Here is a 19,545-nt window from a genome sequence, read left to right as displayed (position 1 = left end):
AGCCAATACAAACTGCAAGAATAACATAACAACGTAAACTTTGATTGTTTTATTATTTTAAAATCAGTTTTATTATTTTAATATTATTATTGTTAAAAAGAAGTTATTATTTTATTGAAAATAGTTATTACTAAAAATGATATTTCATTAATAGTAGTTATTATTAAAAATCTCTTTTATCACATTTATATGTGTTATAGTTGCGTAAATTATTTAGGGTGATTGTAATTTAATTATTGCATACACACTATCACAACAGTAAAACAAAAATGATTTATGAATCAGAAACAAATTAAAAAGGAAAATTAAATGTGATTATTGAATTAAAGAATTTTTTAACTTAACTCCTTTAAATTTGTTAAGATTGAGCAATATGTTTTATTGACTCATTTTGATCATAAATGACATGAAATGGTTCTCAAAAACAATTTATTTAGGCAGAATTTGTGATTTACATTTTGGTCTGGGCATAATTTATGTTTTATATTTTGATTCAGGCATATACTGTAAAAAGGTTTTCTTAAAAGTAAACAAAATGTGCCCAAATAAGCTCTGAAAAAAATAATTGTTGAATTTGAAACAAATATTCATCAAAATTGAAACAGCATACACTTATATTTGAGCAAAATGCATAGTCTTAAAAATGATATGGAGAGAGAACAATGTGTGAGAGAGATGTTCATTGGCTGCCGGCAGGTTTTACAAAGGGGTTGTATTTAGAAAAATAGGATCCTAAATTCAGGTCAAATTTACAGGAGATTGGCAACTTCAATTTCAGTTTTTGCATATTTAGTTCTGTCTTAAAAACTTTTAAGCGAATGGAATGTATGTCATGATGCGTCACAAGATGACTAAAGTTGTTCCCCGGTTTAATTTATGTAGTTTTAACTCAAAATTGCCATGTTTAAAATGGAAGATAAAATTATTCAATTCATAAACTGAAATCTCCTCATTTTCAGATAAATTTTTTTCCTCTAGCTGCAGTATTTATAGTTTCAATATCAAAATTTTCAAAAATTTATTCTTTAAACTAAAAAATTATGCATGACTTTCTCAAAAAGCTATGACTACAAATATAATTATGATATGATTATTCTATAAGATTTTTATAAAATATGGTATGGAAATTTTTTGAAATTATTAGAGGGACACTCCCCCCCCCCCCTCCTATGCTACATCTTTATGTTTAATTATTTATTTTCCAAACAGGTGGCAAATCTGAAAGGACATGCATTACCAGTAAAATCTTTAGTTTTTTCTGTTGAAAAGAATCTGATTGTGAGTGGTAGTGAAGACTGTACCCTTAAGGTAATAATATGATTTAATGATATGACATGTCTTGTTTTTTTCAGTTTTAGTTTTGTAATTATATTCAAACAAAATTAAATTAGAGAATGTTGTTGAACACCTTTTAAATGTGTAAACAAAATTTAGAAACCATACTCAAAAATATAAAATATCGATAAAATCCTATGAAAAATAATAGTTTAACATAATTCGGTTTTTTCATTGTTTTAACTTAATCATAAAATTAATCATGTTTTATTTTTAATTAGTTGGAATTATTCAACTGCTTGTTTCGTTTAGTAATTTACTTATTTTTGTTATGTATAATTTTATAAAAATATTTTCTTTGTGCTCATCGAGTTTGAATGTTTAACAAATATCTGTAATTATATTTCTCTAGATTTGGCCAACAGCAGATGGTGTGTGTATCAACAAGTTGTCAGAGTGTAGATTTTGCCCTATTAGTATGCTGGAAATAATATCCCATGACCTTCTAGCTATTGTTTTTCAGAACTCAGAAATGTGGATTATGAACATGTATACTGGTAATAAATATTATGCGATGCAATAATATTTATCTGTGAAATTTAAACTAGTTTTTTCAAAATATATGTTACTTTACTAATAGCTTATTAAATATAAAAAATAATTATGTAGCAAAATTTTTTAATTAAGTATTAAAATTGTTTTTTAATTAAATATCTCTTAAGTCACATTTCATTACTAATGTAAAACTGTATTGCATGAAATTTACTAATTTTTAACATGAAATATAATTTGCTTAAAAAGTATTAAATGTTTATTCTTTTAATTAACAACAAAAAATATTTTTTCTTTTCCCCTGTTATTCACTTATACTTGTGTTAAAAACTCAGAAGTTTCATGGCTGTTAAAAGAAACTTTGGTTGTGTAAAACTTTAATATTTGTGTTTTGGTTTATTGAAACACATTCAGAACCATCTTTAAAATCTTTCAAAATGCCCCTTAAAATATTTTATCTCTAGAGATAATAAAAAATTTTATTTTCTTCATTTGAGTTATTCTAATTTTAATAAAAATATAAATTTTAATAAAAAAATTTTGTTTAAATTTTTCTTGTTACGTGAAGATACTTGTTGGAATGGAAAATGCATTTTTTTGCCAAATTTTTGTAATGATTCAAACGTATTTGATGATAAATAAACATACTATTTTGAAGTCCTTAATTTTTCAAAAAAGTCCTTAATTTTTTTCCAAAAAAGTCCTTAATTTGTTGCTTTGTTAAAATAGGGAGAACTCTGTATCATGGTTTGAAAAGTATTTCAGCATATTGGTTTTTAAAATAGTTGAATCATATCATTGAGTTGTACTTGACATTAAATTAGTTGTTCCATTTGATAATGAACATTCTTTTTATTAATCTATAATTATTTATTTATAATATAAATTATTAATTCATTGTGTGTTTAAAGAAAATTTTAACAATATGTGTTAAATATTTCTTTTGAGAGATTTATTAATTTTTATTCTGCATAGTGTAGTTTTTTCTGTACATTAGCTATGTCATTCTGACCAATCATTCAACTCCCTGACTAAAAATTAAAAACACACGAGTTTTAATATTAATTTCAAGCAAATTAAGGATAAATATTTTTAATCTGTGTACTAAAACAATAAAAGTAATGTTTGAAATGTTGACTAATGTTTAACATTGGCTATGGTAACATTTTTTATTCCATGTTAATAAAACTGGCTGAATTCAGTAGTCTATTTGATAAATGTATTTTCATTATAGAATACATAATTTATCAGACACTTGTTTGATTATCTAGTGTTACTGAAAATGAAATTGAATAATGAGAAATTTTGCATTATTCTTTTTAACTACATATATTTATGTTGAATTTAATTTAGCTTAACTGACTCAACATCTTGAATTAATCTATCCATTTATTACATTCTTGCATCACAAGAATATAATCTAGATAAATTGTCTTATTCATGTAACAAGGGGATATTTGTTTACTACACTTGCAAGAGTATGCAATATTTACCTGATAAATAATAATGCATTTTATTAAATTTCTACTAGTATTTTACTATTGGCAATACAAAAAAAAGGTAGCTTATGGTCAAAGGGCTCTAACGATGGTTTTGTAAACTAATGTATTTTAATTTGTAAGTAAGTTAAATCAAATTTACAATGTTCTTTTATGCATTCCAACATTCTTTTATGTGTACATGCAGGTTCTGTAGAGGCCAAATTCGTCATTAATTCAGACATTGTCTCGTACATCAGTAAACCAAGTGATAACATTGACCTTGATACAGTTAAACAACAAAAATGGACAGAAATGTGTGTGATATTTGGAACTCAATCTGGAAAGGTTCTGGTAAGAAAATTCAAAATTAATTTAAGCTTTTTTAATTTTTATTGCATATATAGAGTTAAAAAAAGAAATAAAAAAATTATTCAAATTTTTTGGACAATAAATAAGCACAATTTAAACTTGTATGAAAATATCATTACACAGCATTGTCCCTTTTCTTTCAAATGTATCAAATTCAACAATCCACAAACTATTTTATGTGCTATAAGATGGTCTTTATTTATGAATTCCTTTTAATATAAATTCATTTAATATATTATATTTAATAAAATAATTATTGTTGATGTTTTACTTTATTTGGAAACCATTGTAGCTTAAAATATTGAACATAAAAAAACTACTGCTAAATAAAATCCTAAAACCTATAAAAATATGAAAGAGTCAGTCAACTATTAATTCAATTGTTTTTATAGAAAAAAGTTTTTTGCTCTTTCCAAAGCCTATGGCTGGTCCTAGATGTGTTTGGGGTATTTATTTATAATCAGGGCATTTATATTGTTTGGTACTATGGTTGAAACCCTTTATTAACCTTTTTTCCAATCGGCTTTTTTCTGCATTATAAATAAGATTTCAATACCAAAATAATTAGTGGAAAGGGATAAAAGAAAGGGAAAGGGAAAAATTATTTCTGATGCATTTTTTTACCCAAAATTGTATAAAACCAAATTGAATAAATGAAGTCTTGAAAACTATCAGTTTAGAGATTATTAACCTTTGAAACATTTAGCTCTCCGCAATATTCTACACAACCGAACCTTTTCTGCTGCACACTCTTTTCCCATTAAATAACATGGGGAAAACCGGTTTAAGTGTTGGTGTTTACACTGAATCAAATAATTCCTTCTAATACAAAAAATATATCACTAATAATAAATTAGACATCACTTATTGGTTAGTGTGGTATTACTCATATTATTATTGTTAGTGCTCCTTATTGCTATTGTTAGTGTTTGACTAAGTAACGACATTTAGGTTTCGCCTTGTCAGTAAATGTAAGATAAAGTTCTTTTTATAGGAAAAGACAAACTTCAGGAATCTCTACTGGACATAAACCAAAACTTAAAAACAATGTCCGGCTTTCTCCTAGTTATATCTGCATTTAACTGCTAATAAACTTGCTTATAATGCAATTCAGCTTCTAATTTTTAAAGTATGGATTTTCAATCTTCCATAATTTCTAAAATTTACATTAAATTTTGTTGGTTTATCTTCAGCACATTTTCTTGTTCAAATTTTGTTACTCACTCTTTGAAAACTACATTCACTTTAAATGACTATATTATATAATTTAAGCTACTAATTATATTTTATCACTGATTCACAGTTATTTTTGTCATTTGCAATTATATTAATGGTATTAAATTTGATTTGAAACCTGTATACTACAGTGTGGAAACTTTACTGAATCATCTGTATCCTCGATTGGATTGATGAAATTTCGAGTTACCTCAATTGTTCATAACCCAAAAATGATTGTTTGTGGAAATTCTGATGGTGATATTGGTGTATTTCGTTATCCAGATTAGTAAGTTAAAATATTTCTTTAATTTTAATAATAACAGCACTAGGAAATTTTGTGTGATTTATGTTATTCATAGAAAATGAGTTACATTTTTATTACAGTGGAACCCCAATTTTTCTTAAAAAAAATCTAAGTATATTTTTCAAAAATAGGCACCTACAAAATGAACTGCTAGGAAAAATATATAATATTTACATGATCTTGCTTTTAAATACGAATTCAACAATGTCCCTCTCAGTACTTACTATTGTTAGCAAATTTGCTTTATGGTTTACATTTGCAAATGTTTCAGAGTTTTTATGCTTTCAAACTCTTCATCAGTTGAGGATATATTCTTCATTACTTTTTGCTTATCTTCTTCATTTTCATCAATATCATCAAAAGCAAACAATAAATCGGATATTGAAGGAATTGAAAAGTAATGGGATGTGTGATTGAATTATTCCAAGATTCAAAGGTTGAAGCTTACTGGAAAAAAGTCTACTCTAAAATTTTACAATTTAAACTCCCATACTTCCTCACACACATTCACCATCTATCCTTAAAAAAAAAAAAAAAAAACGTCAGAAATCTAGAGCTCTTCCATGACATCATACCACGACGTGACTATTTCTTTTTTTTTAACGTCCTGAGTTCATTTATTTCCGTAAAATTTAGTTTGTAATGCAGTTGAAACAATAGAATTAGAACAATATTGAATATTTTTAAACAGTTATTAACTTTATTTTTCAATTCTTAGTGAAAGAACAATGTAGTTTGTTGAGTTAAAAAAAAAGATATCATTTGGGTGGAATTGCGATTTACGTTACGTAAGCTGCTAGTATATTATTTTGATTTGTTTTCGTTTATTGATGCAATTATATGAATCAAATTTTATTGAATAACTATAAGAATAAATATTGAATGATTGATTTTATTACGTAATTAAATTTGTGTGACTTTATTACTGGAAAAATGAAAAATAGGTTCAGTTTAGTTTTTCAAACTGATGTGTACTGATAAGCAAAAAGATTTGATTTATATATTTTTTATTTTTATATGAATAACTCATAAAGTTATTCTTTCAATTTAACTTAACTCTTTTTCAAGTTAATGTCGTAAAGATAAAAATTTTACTGAAGTTAATTTAAAAATACCTTTGTTTTCTTACACAACCATCAAGAGTATTATGTGAACATCATTCTCTCATCTTTTCTGCATTTTTGATTTTTTTTCCTCTTCATTGCATATTGACCAGAACTTAAATCACTTATAAGAATTTTTTAAAACTTTAAACAAAAATATAAACTTCATAGCACATATTAGTGTAAATTAATGCATCTGTATTGTCTAGAGGAAGTTATAAACACCTCTTGTTGTACCGCCAACTAGTACAAAGAAATGTCCTGAGGAATAAGGTGCATACCACCCTTTCTGTGCTTTGCTGATCCCACCGCATTTCTGATTTTGACTCAAGGGGTGATTCCTTTCTCACAAGCAAAAGGTCAATGAGATGGAATAGAAAAAATCTCTGAACAACTTCAAACAGCAAATAAACAAGTCTCTCTTTTTTTAGGAAAAAAAAGAAAGAACTTGAAAAAAGTTTGTGTGAGCTTTGTAGTGAAAAAATTATTTTGATCAGTTAAAAGCGGAAGAACATACAAAAAGGGCAATGTAAAATCGAGGTCCCTCTGTGTATAAGTTTTTTTTAACGGAAATGCACATAGCCCAGAGGAATCATATAATTTTCTTATGATTGTCTAATTGTACGTACCTCATTTAAAAAAAATACTGTTATGGTAAATTTCAGTAACTGAAAATCATTTTTATGAGATTGAAAATCAAGAATTCCAGATCCAATCAGAAGTTAAACTAATAGAGTTATTAGGCTTAGAAATATCACAAACTGAAATATCTTTTAAATTTTATATATTGATCATTTTAAACATAATCCAAAACATATAATTTATAAAATACCTAAAAGTGTGAAACTTTATTCCAGTAAGTCAGCATATGTATATGGTGTGCATAAAGGTTCAGTTCTCTCCTTACACCTGTTTGGTAAATATTTTCCACTTGTGATGTCATCTGGATATGATAAAGTATGATAATACTTGTTTTTATTTATATTATTCTCTAAAAAAAAAACTCAAAATAAAGAAAATTATTTCCTAATAGGTTTTAAAAATTTGGCGCATTGATATAAAGGAAACGATAGAGCTTATGCATTATGAAGACGTGACAACTAAGCATAGTGATGGAATTTTGTGTAGTTATTATGTTGATTATCACAGTGTAAGTGTTCATTTACTTTTTACCACTATGCTTTTCCCTCCTGCATAGTTTCAATGTACACATCAACCCTCATCCTGTTACTAAATAGGAAACTAGTTTGGCTTAGAAATTATTAGCGAATAGGAGCATTTCCAAATATTTTTTACTTAATTTTATTCTTGGCAGAATTTGTTACCTGTTCAATCTCTTTCTTGGCTACCAAGTCTGAGATGATATGTAGGCTGAAATGTGTACAGTTAATGAAGCTCCACCCATCACGTGTTATTCATTAAATTCAACAAATAAATTGAAACTTATTTTGTTGTCTTAAACAATTATCTTCTGGAACATTAACTAAATGTTTTGAATTTTAATATTAATTCAAAAAATTTTAGAAATTAGTTTATTATTGAAGAAAACTACTAAAAAAGAATTTGGTTTTTGACTGTGAAAAAGCATTATAAGGTGATGCTATTCAGATTGAAATGTGTACAGTAAATAAAACATTACCCATCATGTGATGTTCATCAAACTCAAGTAAATTTTTCCAACACTTTTAACAAACTTGGATTAAAAATCTTTTAAAAATAAATAAATTGAAGCTTATTTATTAAAAAATTAACTTGTCAAATATTAATTAAATGTTATAAATTTTAATATTAATTCAAAAATTTTATTAAACTTTTTTTGTTACTGCAGAAAACCACGAAGAAGAATTTAGTTTTTGACTGTGATAAAGCATCATTCTTCCGTTCCCAAATAAATCAACTGAAATATGTGAGCATAATATTGAGAAGTATGAAATCTGTGTGACTAGCTACATCATCCATTCTTATGATCTTAGACTTTCAGCGTTATTTCTAATTTTTGGCAGGTGATTAGGTCACCTGGATTTAAATTATTAATTCCCAGTTATCTTTCCTAGCAAGCTTGATCACCAGATTTGTTGCGGAAATACTCACCACCCAATCATAGCTAAGCACCTATCCTCATTTTTTAACAGCTGTGGCAGGAATGTTGTATCATTTTGAACCTGATCAGACTACACGGACGGTGCCTGAGTTGGTGCCTTTTTTTCTCTAAGCTTTTACCCTCTAACTGATGAGAGGATTTTCGCCCTTGACAGATTTAATGTGCAACTTTGCTGCGTACGCACACCGGTTGTTTAGTCCGCTGCCAGGATTAAACTCCTGAACCCCAGGTCTCTACCAGCGGTGTGAGCAGAGCCTTAACCATCTCTGCCACTGGAGCGTCTTGTTGTCAGAACAGCACAACTGCTTCAAGAGTACACACTGTTGAGCTTATTTGACTTCTTAGCTAAATGAATTTACTATTTTATAATTCTAAAACAACAGGTTTATATGTCTAAAATTAGAAGTTGATTTTTTTATTTGCTTTTAATATTTTTTTTCTTTAGATTTATCCTCGATATTATTTATCTGGCTCACATGATAATAATATTATTATGACTGAAGGTTATGGGGAGAAAATCTTATGTGGATTAAAGACAAGCGTAATAAATGTTTGTTTCTCAGTAAGTATCTATTTTTTACTATTTTTTTAGAAGAAAGTAATGAAGTATTTTTAATATTCTAACTTGATGTATATCAAGAACAGTGTTGTAATAATCTATATTTTAGTTACTGTTAAATATTTTGTAACCCTCCAAACCCATGAGCCATTGAGTAAAATTACGCAGAAATTTTCTTGCTACTTGCAATTTTTTCTTTTGCTAACATGAAGAAACTGGTATTTTAATGCAATTTGAAAAAGTACAACACTAAGAGTCAGAGGGTTAATTTCAATTTTAGTTCATAATAAATTATAAATAAAAAATTTGTTTCTAAATTATAAAATTCATTTTATCTTTTTAAACTTAATTTTCATAGAATTTGTTTTCAACTCCTATTGTTTTATTTTTCAGAATGATTATATCATTGGATGTGCTAATGACGGTAGTGTTGCCATGTGGTCTATAGATGGGAAATTATCAAGTTATGTCCCTGGAATTGATCAATCATCTACAATATTATCATTCTTAGTTGAAAAAAGTAAGACAATAATTTGAATTCATGTAGTCATTACAAATATTATTGAGTTATAGATAGCATCTATTTAATGAAAAAGATATTTTAAAGCATTCAATCGATGTGAGCTGTAACAGTTTCATTCAAAAACTCAATATTGTCTATTAAATTATTTTTCCAACTTTCTGCTTTCTTTTTGATTATAAAATAATGGTGAACAAGAATTTAGAATCACTTTTTTCTAAAGTATATGTGGAAAACAAATTTGTTTCTGAAACTCATCTTGAAGCTAAAATAATTTATACTTTATTATCATATAACTAATCACGTTTTTTGTATATTTTTAAGATTTTGTAATGTAAGTATATTTTTTACTTCTTTATTTTTTAAAATATTAATTTTTATTGTATGTTTTTTTGCATAGATGTGGCAGGAGGAGTCTTTGATGTCACTCTGGCATATGTTGATAAAGATGGCAGTGTGAAAATAACTAAACCTATTCAGGTTTTAAACTTTTCTTAATAATAACTTGTTACATTAATAGTTTTTAATCACAAATTTTTATTGTTTCTTTTGGTTAAGCTAAAGAAGCATTTTGAGTTTTCTTTAGAACTTTCTTTAGAGGAAAAAATTTTACCAATAAAGATGTACACTACTTTATTGGTAAAATTTTCCTCTCCATTTTTAAGTAAAATTAGGCAAAATAATCCATTTTTTGTTTTTTCAAAGATGTTAAAAAGTTAATTTAAATCAGAAATAGTTGGATTTGCTTCTGATATTTCACCTCACAAAGAAATTCTTTCACATTTCTTAGATAAAATTTTATCGTCAATAAAACATCTACTGTAAATGAAATATTATTTAGATATATTCCTTACCGTTGAAAGAAGTTTCAATTTTATTGTTACAAGATTTTCCCCATTGCTACTTTGCAACAAACTTGTATTTGAAGGAGTTTCCTTATTTTTATAGCATGTAGCAGATGAGTTTTTTTAATCCAAACCATACGTAGGACTAGGTGATGTAAGAAATTTTGTATTGTGATATATCGTCTGTTAGATATTGCAATATAGTGATATATTGCAATGGAACATAGTGTCAGATATTATTTCTTTTGAATCAAAACCACACAATTAGTAATCTTAAATCAATCTTCAAATAAAAAATAGAAATTTAAATAAAAGAAAATTGTATTTATATGAAAAAAACACTGCAAGCAAAAATAACACTGCTTAGCTTTTAAAAATTAAGAGAATGAAGATGACTTAACACCAAACTCTAATATTAAAAATAAACGTAAGCTGAAAATAGTATAAATTTTAAAAATTAAATAACTATCATTCTTAATTTAAATAATTTAAATAGGAAATATACACCATGAAATAAATATAAGTAGATTAAGCAGAGAAAAAGTAGACTCTGCCTAGTAAGATTATTTACTCTATTCAATTTAAGCTATAATTAAGAAAGTATTCCTGAGTTTTTCAATTATAATTTCGATATAAATTTTAAAATTTAGCTTCAAGAAGCTCATTTTTTTAAAACTTCTAAATCTTTTTGTTTTGTGCAACTTAAAAAAGCAATATTTTAATAAATTTCCCGAATCTTCAGAATCTTGAAAGTTTTTGGCGTGAACTATTAATTGTTGTGCTTTGTATAAAAATCTAAAAATAACAAAATAAATGTTTTAAAATGGATTTGTACTACACTATCCCTGACTTTGCTTCAATCCTGATCAGCAGTTGCTGCTGTAAAAATTTATTCACCTTATTTTTTATCGCACTTCTAACAGCTCTTATTTTACACCTCTAATTTTCTTATTGCACCTATTAGGAATAAAAAATATTGAATTAAAATAATTTTTTAACGATAACAATGTTTCTTTTCAACAAGTAGAAACTAACATCGATTTTGAAGTGAAAATTTCATCTTTGAACAACCTTTAACTTTAAAATTACTTCAAGCTTAATGAAAAGTTTTTTTTCTCCTCATATATCTTAGCCTTAAAATTGATTGGTGTACAAAACTTCAAATTAATTGGTAGTCTCTTTTTTAATTTACTAAAATCAATCAAATTATTTTTAAAAACCTAATTTTATTTGTATGTTAGTGTATATTTTGAAATATTTAAAGTGTTTTTTTTTTCTAGAAATTATATTGGTATTCACTTGAAGGACACAGCAAAAGTATCACATCATGCAGTATCAATAGAAATGGTGAAATAATCTCAAGCTCTCTTGATGGAACAATAAATGTTTGGAAAATTAGTGCCGATACCCCAGATGCATTTTTAAACCATAAATCATCCATTAATGGAATTCTTATATCAAATGAAAACAAAATGCTGATTACTTCTGATGTGCAAGGAACCATTTTATTGTGGAAACCGAATGATGTTTCAAAACGATTCAGTTTAGTCTGTGTTGGAAAGAAAACTGTAAGTCATATTATTTCTTGTTATTGTAGTTTAAATTTTCTACCTATTAATTAAATCTGAATAAAGCTTAGAATAAAAATTTATTTCTTTAGATAAATTATGTTTTAAAATTATGTTAAGAACCTTATTTGTTTAAAGTGTTATTTTTTTCATACTTCCTGAAACCAGACATTGGACAACATTTGATAATATTTTAGTGTGCAAAAAAAAATTTTTAAAGATTTTTTTGTGCTTTTACAAAATGATTGTCTATGTAAAAACATAATTGATGTAGGTAACCTTTTCAGGGTCAAAATACACTGCAAAAATATGCCACAATCTTTAAAAAAGAAAAACTTAAATATATAACTTTTTTATGAAATTTAAAATTAATTACATTCAATTGTAATTTTTAAATTTTTTTAATCTTATTTATAAGATAACATTGTTCTAACCTCCATATTTCTTGGTAAAATAGCATTTTTTGTCATTATACAAAACGTGGATCTCAGGAGGATATGTAATTTGAATTTCATTGAAGGTAAAATTATTGATTCTTAATTTATCTTTAATATTAACATTACCAATCCCAAGTAGCACAAATCTCAAAAACGCTATCATAAAAACACAACTTCAAGCGATATCGTTGAGAAATATTGTGATATATAAAAATGGACACAATTTCTAATATTGTTCAATATTCTAAAATTATATTGTTTGATACTTAAAAGAAACGCTGTAGAATGTTATTAGGTATCTCTGAGCATTAACAAGCGCTGTAAATCGACATTGTAAAAACTACATTCACAAAACAAATGCTGTGGAATTCTGGCCATCATCACCTTCATTTTTCAAAAAATGTAACATTTGAAAAAAAAATTCAGGATTGTTTGTAATCTGGAAAAGAGAAAAAACTGTTTATAAAACCATTTCCAGCTAGTTTTCAATAGAAATAGAATATCTTTCATTCAATATATATTTACGTGTGGAAGCAACTATTTTGTTAAAAAAGTTGGTAAAGCTTTTCCTATTTTAAACTATACAGCATTATTTACTTTCTACTGGGTGAAAAACTATCATGCATAGATGTTAGAACTTTTAACAATTCTTGGTAGTCAAGGATATTTTTTTCTCATTCCTGAAAATAAAGCAGCAATGAAATGGCTTTTGCTAAAAAAAAATTTCTCTTTTTCCAGTGTACAAAAAGCCCTGTTATAATTTCAGTTTGAAATTTCTTTTAATAATTGTTGTAATAACTATAAAAATAATTAAAATGAAACAAAATTACAACGATAAGGATTTTTCTACTTATCTTTTTTTTTCTCTCACTGAAATTCAATCTTCGCATAACTTTTTTTTTTATAATACCTAAACTTTCTCCTGATTAAAATCTTTAATTAAACCTAGAGAGAAAAGTACTGTGTGGGTACGTGTATACTGAGTGGGAAGAAATACACCAAAAATATTTTGTGATATGCTCGTATTCCATTTGTTTCAACAAAAATAGGTATTAACTCAGTACTTAAAAGTTTCCCTTATAAAAAAATATTTGTAGAAAATTTCTTTAAATAGTGACCACAATTCTCTATTAAAACCTATTTTTTCATTTTCAAATAAATAGTTTTTTATATGTCTAGTTGTGAAATTCAGCATAAATAGACAAATGTTTAAAAATGTAATGCAAAGACACTAGGACTTTAAAAAGATGCCAAAAATTGTGTTTGGTAATGGTTAATAAAGAAAATGATACTCGTATGTCACATAATTTTATTTTGCATAAAATAATGTTTTCAACTGATTTTATTGAATATAATTTGCTGATAATAGATAATGCATGAAAAATATATTATACATTTTCTTAAGCAAATGGGTAAAATACATGAATGGGGGAAGAATTTAAAAAATTATGTGTTACAGTCAGTTGCATTGACATTAGTTAGAAATAGAGAAATAGTTCTTGAGAAAAAAACGACTTATTTGTTTTTCAACTAATAATATCAATAATCAATAGAACACAGGCAATTAAAGCATGTAATTTCATAGTAAAATCATGAAATTTAGGAAAATAAACATTGCGACAGCAATGCTTCCTTAAGATATTTACCAATGATAAGCACTTTAGCAACAAAGACAACTTATGGTAGTTATTAAGACAGTGTGAAGAAAAATATATATGCATTATCTCCATCTTATGTATACTGTCATAGGTACCAACCCTGAAGTAACAACTTCCCACAATATTTAAAGCTGTATGACAATTATTGTATTTATTGTTATTTTTGTAGGCAAAATCAATTTGAATCAAACTTATTAAATAAAAAAAATGACTAAGCATAAAATTTAATACTACTCAAATTATGATCCAAAAAAATTATTGATAAACCTGGGATATTAGCTGGTATGTACTGTATATGCATTTATGAAACATGCTTACTTATACTTTCAAATAAAATTATGAAGAGATAAAACTTCTCTACATTGGTTTGATCTTTTATACCCTAATAGATATGTTTTTAAGCTATATTTTAAATATTAAGTTGATCAAAGAAATTTTTCCCTTAATTTTTATGACTTTATGATAAAAATAGAAACAATTCTCAAGTTTTTAAAAAAACAATTCAAACATTAAATTATTACTATATGCTGGCTTTATTAACCCTCTAAAGCATTAGTTATTGATTCACCTCACTGTTTATACATATATATACATATTTGCTTCAATATTTTTCTTTCTATGTTATTTTGTACTAAATACTCAGCAAGATTAAAGTATTAGATATTTAACTCAGTTAACTACTTAAATAATTTCTCAATAATTTCTCATGAATTTTGCATAATATTTTAAATAAAAGTATATGTTTAATCAGAGACATTTCAATCTAAATGTTTTTAAATTCTAAAAGCAATTCTATATTTACTACTTTGAACTTATTGGTGGTGTTCCAAATAAACGAATATCTTTTGATAAATTCTTATACATTCATATTTTTATAGTAAATTATTAATTTAGGAAACTTGTTAGAAAAAATATATACTGTAAATACATTCAGCTTTTAGCACTATGGTATAAAAAAAATTTTAAAACTTTGTAATATATTTAAATGCATAACATTTGAATTCATTTTATTGAGCACGAGAAATGCAAAATAAAAATATTTATTTAAATCAAGTATTTGCTATTAAAGAAGTTAGAAATAAAGTTTTGGCAGTTTGTTTTTATTGCAAATTTACCAGTTCAGTAATTTTTTTAACACTATATTTAATACCACAATATATCGCAACTACACTTTGAAAATTTTAGTGTATGAAAACAAATATGAACTCTAATTATATTAAAACTCCTCATTTTAAGTAGCACTCTTGCTAGTATTTAAATTGTGTAAAAATACTTCATATTCATAAAGCTAATATAGTAAACCATTTTTCATTGTTTGAATTTCAGTTGATAAGAAATTTGATAACACAAATTCAAAATGGATAACATTTTTATTTTGTGCAAAAATTCATAGGTTTTTCTAAACTGAATTTGGAAACTTAACATCTGAAGAAATTAAACATTTAAAAAATTATATTAAAAAAAACTTGCCATTTCTTTTATCTTGATATTTTACTTTAATACTTTTGTAAAGGCAACCAAAATACAAGTAAATAATAACTAATGATCAGATATAAAGGCAATTTCAATTTTCAAAAGTGTTTTTAAAAAATCTGTTTAACTAATCTGTGTTTGAGCTGCTGGTCTCAATTTTTGTTATAGATAAATTCTGGTATTTTATTATTACATTTAACTCTAGACAATTTACCAATCACAGTTTTACATCTATATCCTGAATGATCTACAAGACTTATGTATTGAATGATTTAAAGGATTATTGCAATTTTTTTTTATTACAAAGCCACATTAATAAACACTACATGTCATGTTTTAGGACTGGATAATAAACATGCGAAATAATTTATTAAATTATTTTATATTTTTTTATGAAAGACACATAATATTTATAAGTAAAATTCAAAACATTCTGCAGCTTTGCCAGGAAAAATATTGACACGCATTTTTAGGGAGTGTTACCATTCATTAAGAACTTCTATTTATGTTTTAAGTGAATGTTTATTTTGAATGTAATTAATATACAAATAATCAAGATATTTTCAATACGCAGTAAAGTTTGATTATATTAGTTTGTTCGATAATAACCTAACCGTCAGCCAGTGCCGGATTACCCATAGGCCATGGCCTAGGGCCCCCTTAAAATGGATTTTTTGAAAATAAATTTTAAAAAATTAAGAAAAATAAGGATTTTTTGAAAAAAAATCAATTTCAAATATATATTAATTAAATACGATAATGTTTTTTTATATAATGTTAATCATATTTATTTTGTACTGATTAAAATTTAATTTATTATTATTTATTTTTATTTTAAATATGCTTTCTTAAATCAAAAGTTATATAAATGCTTTTATATTTTAATAAATGAAAAACATACAAGAAAAAAAATTTAATCTAAGGGCCCCGAAATTTTGAATGGCCTAGAGCCCCGCGTACGCTTAATCTGGCTTTGCCATGAGCTAAGAAATGTTAGCTTATACAAAAAATTTTCTTAAGGAATTTAAAAAATACTCTGCATTCTTTATAATGTTACAATGAAACATAAAAAGAATCAATTTGAAATTAAACAATATTTAAAGCACCTGAAAATTTGAACATGATATCACCAAGTTTCAGATTAAGCCTACAATACGGACTAACAGATATATAAAACGTTAAAAATAATTAATTAAAATATTCACATTTTTGACTGAATACATGATTATTTTCATAGTTGCTAAATACTCTTAAATAAAATACTTGTGAAAAATAATAAACTATATAATACTCAATAATACTACATAGAAGAAATTAATACCTTTTAAACTTTGCTACAAATATATGTATATTGCATACCGCTTTTAACTATCGCTATTCCAATATTGGCATCCATCTACATATCCCTAAGGCGAAGTAAACAACAGTTTCTATCGTTAAAAAGTTTAGTTCACAAACTGATATAGCTCTCATATAAAAGGTAGAAAGATGCAGAGGAATATTGTGAAAAAATACTGTGTTCATATTTACCATTGCTTACAAATAATTCTTAAAAGATGTTTAATTTTAACTCTTTTACAATTTCAGCAAACATGAATTATTATTGTCTTTTAAAAAATTTTCTTGAATTTTATTGCTAAATTAGCTTCTTATGAAATAAACTAACAGTATATTAAATTGTGTTATTGATGAATGTCGTACAATACTGTACGACGTTCACAATGTCAATCGATATTCATCAGTGTCTAACAATATCCCTGTGCTACTTGGGGTTATCATCTAATGTGTCTTTGTTTATTTTAAGTTAGCATTTTTATGTAGCAAAAAATAAAAATGTTTAGCAAGATTTTAATTTTATTACAAATAAAATAAGTTTGTAATTAATGTGTCACAGCTTGTTCAAAATATATTTTGTTTCTCAAAATTGTTCATGATTTAAGAGATATTATTTATTACTTATTGTTTGCTAGATTTTAAAATGAGACAAAATTTTATGCACACAATAAAATTTATATTTATACCAGAGTTCTCCCTAGGAATAAAAAAAGGGCAGTGTGCTTTTTCACAGAAAAGGGCACTTACAGTTTTGAAAGAGCACTCACCACCGTTAAAAGTTATTAAAATTTGTAATATTATGTAATAACTGAATTTGATCCTCAATTTTTAAACTATCCTCTCATACTATTTTATGTGTATACTTCACAAAAAAAATTCTCATTAAGTATCAAAATAACAGAAAAATTTTGAACTTCTGAAAAATAATTAAAGACAAGCTAAAAGACGATCTCTGTGTATAAATTTTCTTCAAAAAAAAAAGGAAACTTCTAAAAAGGATTGATTGATACACAACTTGAATGCTTTTTTTTATATTTTGAAATGAAAATTATGAGAAAAGAAACATTTAATGGTGCATTTTTAAATATTGAAAAAAATTAATTAAAAAATTTTAAATCCTTAAAAAACTCTATGTACCCCCCAAATAAAAGATGTGATTATCGCTGAACTCGAATATCATGCAAATATAACTTAACTATATATAACTAGACAACTGAAGAAAAATCTTACTAAAATTAAGGACTGAAATTGAAAAGGGAAGTTAAATAATTATCAGTAACTAAATAAATCAGAAGTGATTTCATTAAAACAGATGATGAAGAAAACAACCTTTTCCTGAAAAAAAATCAAACAAAAAGGCAAACAAGATGGCAGCTTATTTTTAAAGAAGAGGAAAGGAGGGTGCATTTATAAGATCAAAGGGCAGGCGGGGTAGGCCGTCCTTCTAAAAATGCTGTGGGAGAACACTGTTTATACCATTTGCTATAAATATATATTATGTATTTTAATTATTTAGAAAATAGTAAGAGTAGTAATAGCTTTAGTAGAGCTCATAACAAAATTTAAAAAAAATATTAGTATCATATTTTCTAAATTTTTGAAATCTAGCATATTTATAAACCATTGGATACCTTTACATTTAATTATGCTAATTGAATTATATTTTATTTGGTAAAAATTTTAAGATATTCTTTTTAGTATACTGGGGGATTCATCAAAGCTATTGCCTTATCAAAAACATCCACCTTTATAGTTGCTGTGACACAAGTGAGAGAGAACAAAGAAGATATCCATTTTTTGGACACTATATCAATCTTGTAATTTATTTAGATATATTTTTAGTTTATTTATTTAAATCACTTTATTTCAGATGAAAATGGAGGGAAAATAAAATTAATGAGCCACTTTTGGCTCATAAATTTTATGCATTATCTTTCTTTATCTCTTTATCTGACCCTATGTGCCTATGTGAGTTTATTGCAGAACTGAATATTAATTTAACAAGAATGAATCATTGTAGAAAGAAAAAAAACATATAACAAAACAGTTCTAAGTGATAAAGATTGCAAATTAGAGTTTCAAGTTTAAATTTTTATAGTTCAAAAGTTGAACATAATATGTGAAACATAATAAATTTAAGCTTTTGAGTGTGTATATAGCAGGGTTCGTTGATTTAAATCAGCTTGATTTAAATCACGATTTAAATCATGATTTAAATCAAATGATTTTTTTAAAAAAATCATTGATTTAAATCAACCAATTTTTTTTATCTATATATATTGATTTTAAAAGTTAAAAAACAGTGTTTTAAATTTTTGATACCTTTATTATTTTCTTTTCTTAGTATTAAAATTTAATTTAAATAAATTGCTGCATTAATTAATTTTAGTTAACGAAAATTACTTTCTTTCTTAGTGTGTGTTAAATTCCAACACATTTGAAATTACATTTTTAAAAATCTTTTGATTCTTGAGATTGAAAGTACAGATTAAAGTAAACATTTAATGCTGTCTTAATATAGACTTGCATAGCTGTAGAAAGTAATTAATAAACATGCATTTTTTTCAAAAATAATGCAAATAATGTTAATTAAAATTCTTCCTTTTGAATGAAAAAGTGTGAATTAAAATCTACATCATATTTTATTGGTGAAAAATGTATATTTCTGGAGCTTGAGGTTATAATAAAAAGAAATTACCCTAATATGCCAAAAACAGAAAAAGAAGAAAAAAAAAAAGACTGATGAA

At 25.6% G+C, this 19,545-nt stretch overlaps 1 protein-coding gene across 20 annotated transcripts in view; it reads left to right on the top strand.

Annotated features, from left to right (window-relative positions):
• Positions 1 to 19,545, top strand: part of LOC107451625 (telomerase protein component 1) — a 300,321-nt gene that overhangs the window by 259,279 nt on the left and 21,497 nt on the right. For all 20 annotated transcript variants that reach the window (XM_021147109.4, XM_021147108.4, XM_087155402.1 and 17 more), the window contains 11 exons: positions 1,210 to 1,308; positions 1,688 to 1,832; positions 3,514 to 3,659; positions 5,045 to 5,181; positions 7,160 to 7,259; positions 7,336 to 7,452; positions 8,849 to 8,965; positions 9,356 to 9,482; positions 9,883 to 9,962; positions 11,608 to 11,895; positions 18,497 to 18,615. In XM_021147109.4, the coding sequence (XP_021002768.3) occupies positions 1,210 to 1,308; positions 1,688 to 1,832; positions 3,514 to 3,659; positions 5,045 to 5,181; positions 7,160 to 7,259; positions 7,336 to 7,452; positions 8,849 to 8,965; positions 9,356 to 9,482; positions 9,883 to 9,962; positions 11,608 to 11,895; positions 18,497 to 18,615 (1,475 nt within the window). The remainder of the gene's footprint in view (positions 1 to 1,209; positions 1,309 to 1,687; positions 1,833 to 3,513; positions 3,660 to 5,044; positions 5,182 to 7,159; positions 7,260 to 7,335; positions 7,453 to 8,848; positions 8,966 to 9,355; positions 9,483 to 9,882; positions 9,963 to 11,607; positions 11,896 to 18,496; positions 18,616 to 19,545) is intronic.

Source organism: Parasteatoda tepidariorum, chromosome 11, assembly GCF_982258835.1.
Source record: "Parasteatoda tepidariorum strain Cologne lab strain chromosome 11, Ptep-v5.0, whole genome shotgun sequence".
NCBI classification, from domain to species: Eukaryota; Metazoa; Arthropoda; class Arachnida; order Araneae; family Theridiidae; genus Parasteatoda; species Parasteatoda tepidariorum.
Note: the sequence above shows the minus strand (reverse complement) of the source record. Positions and strands in the feature narration are given on the sequence as shown.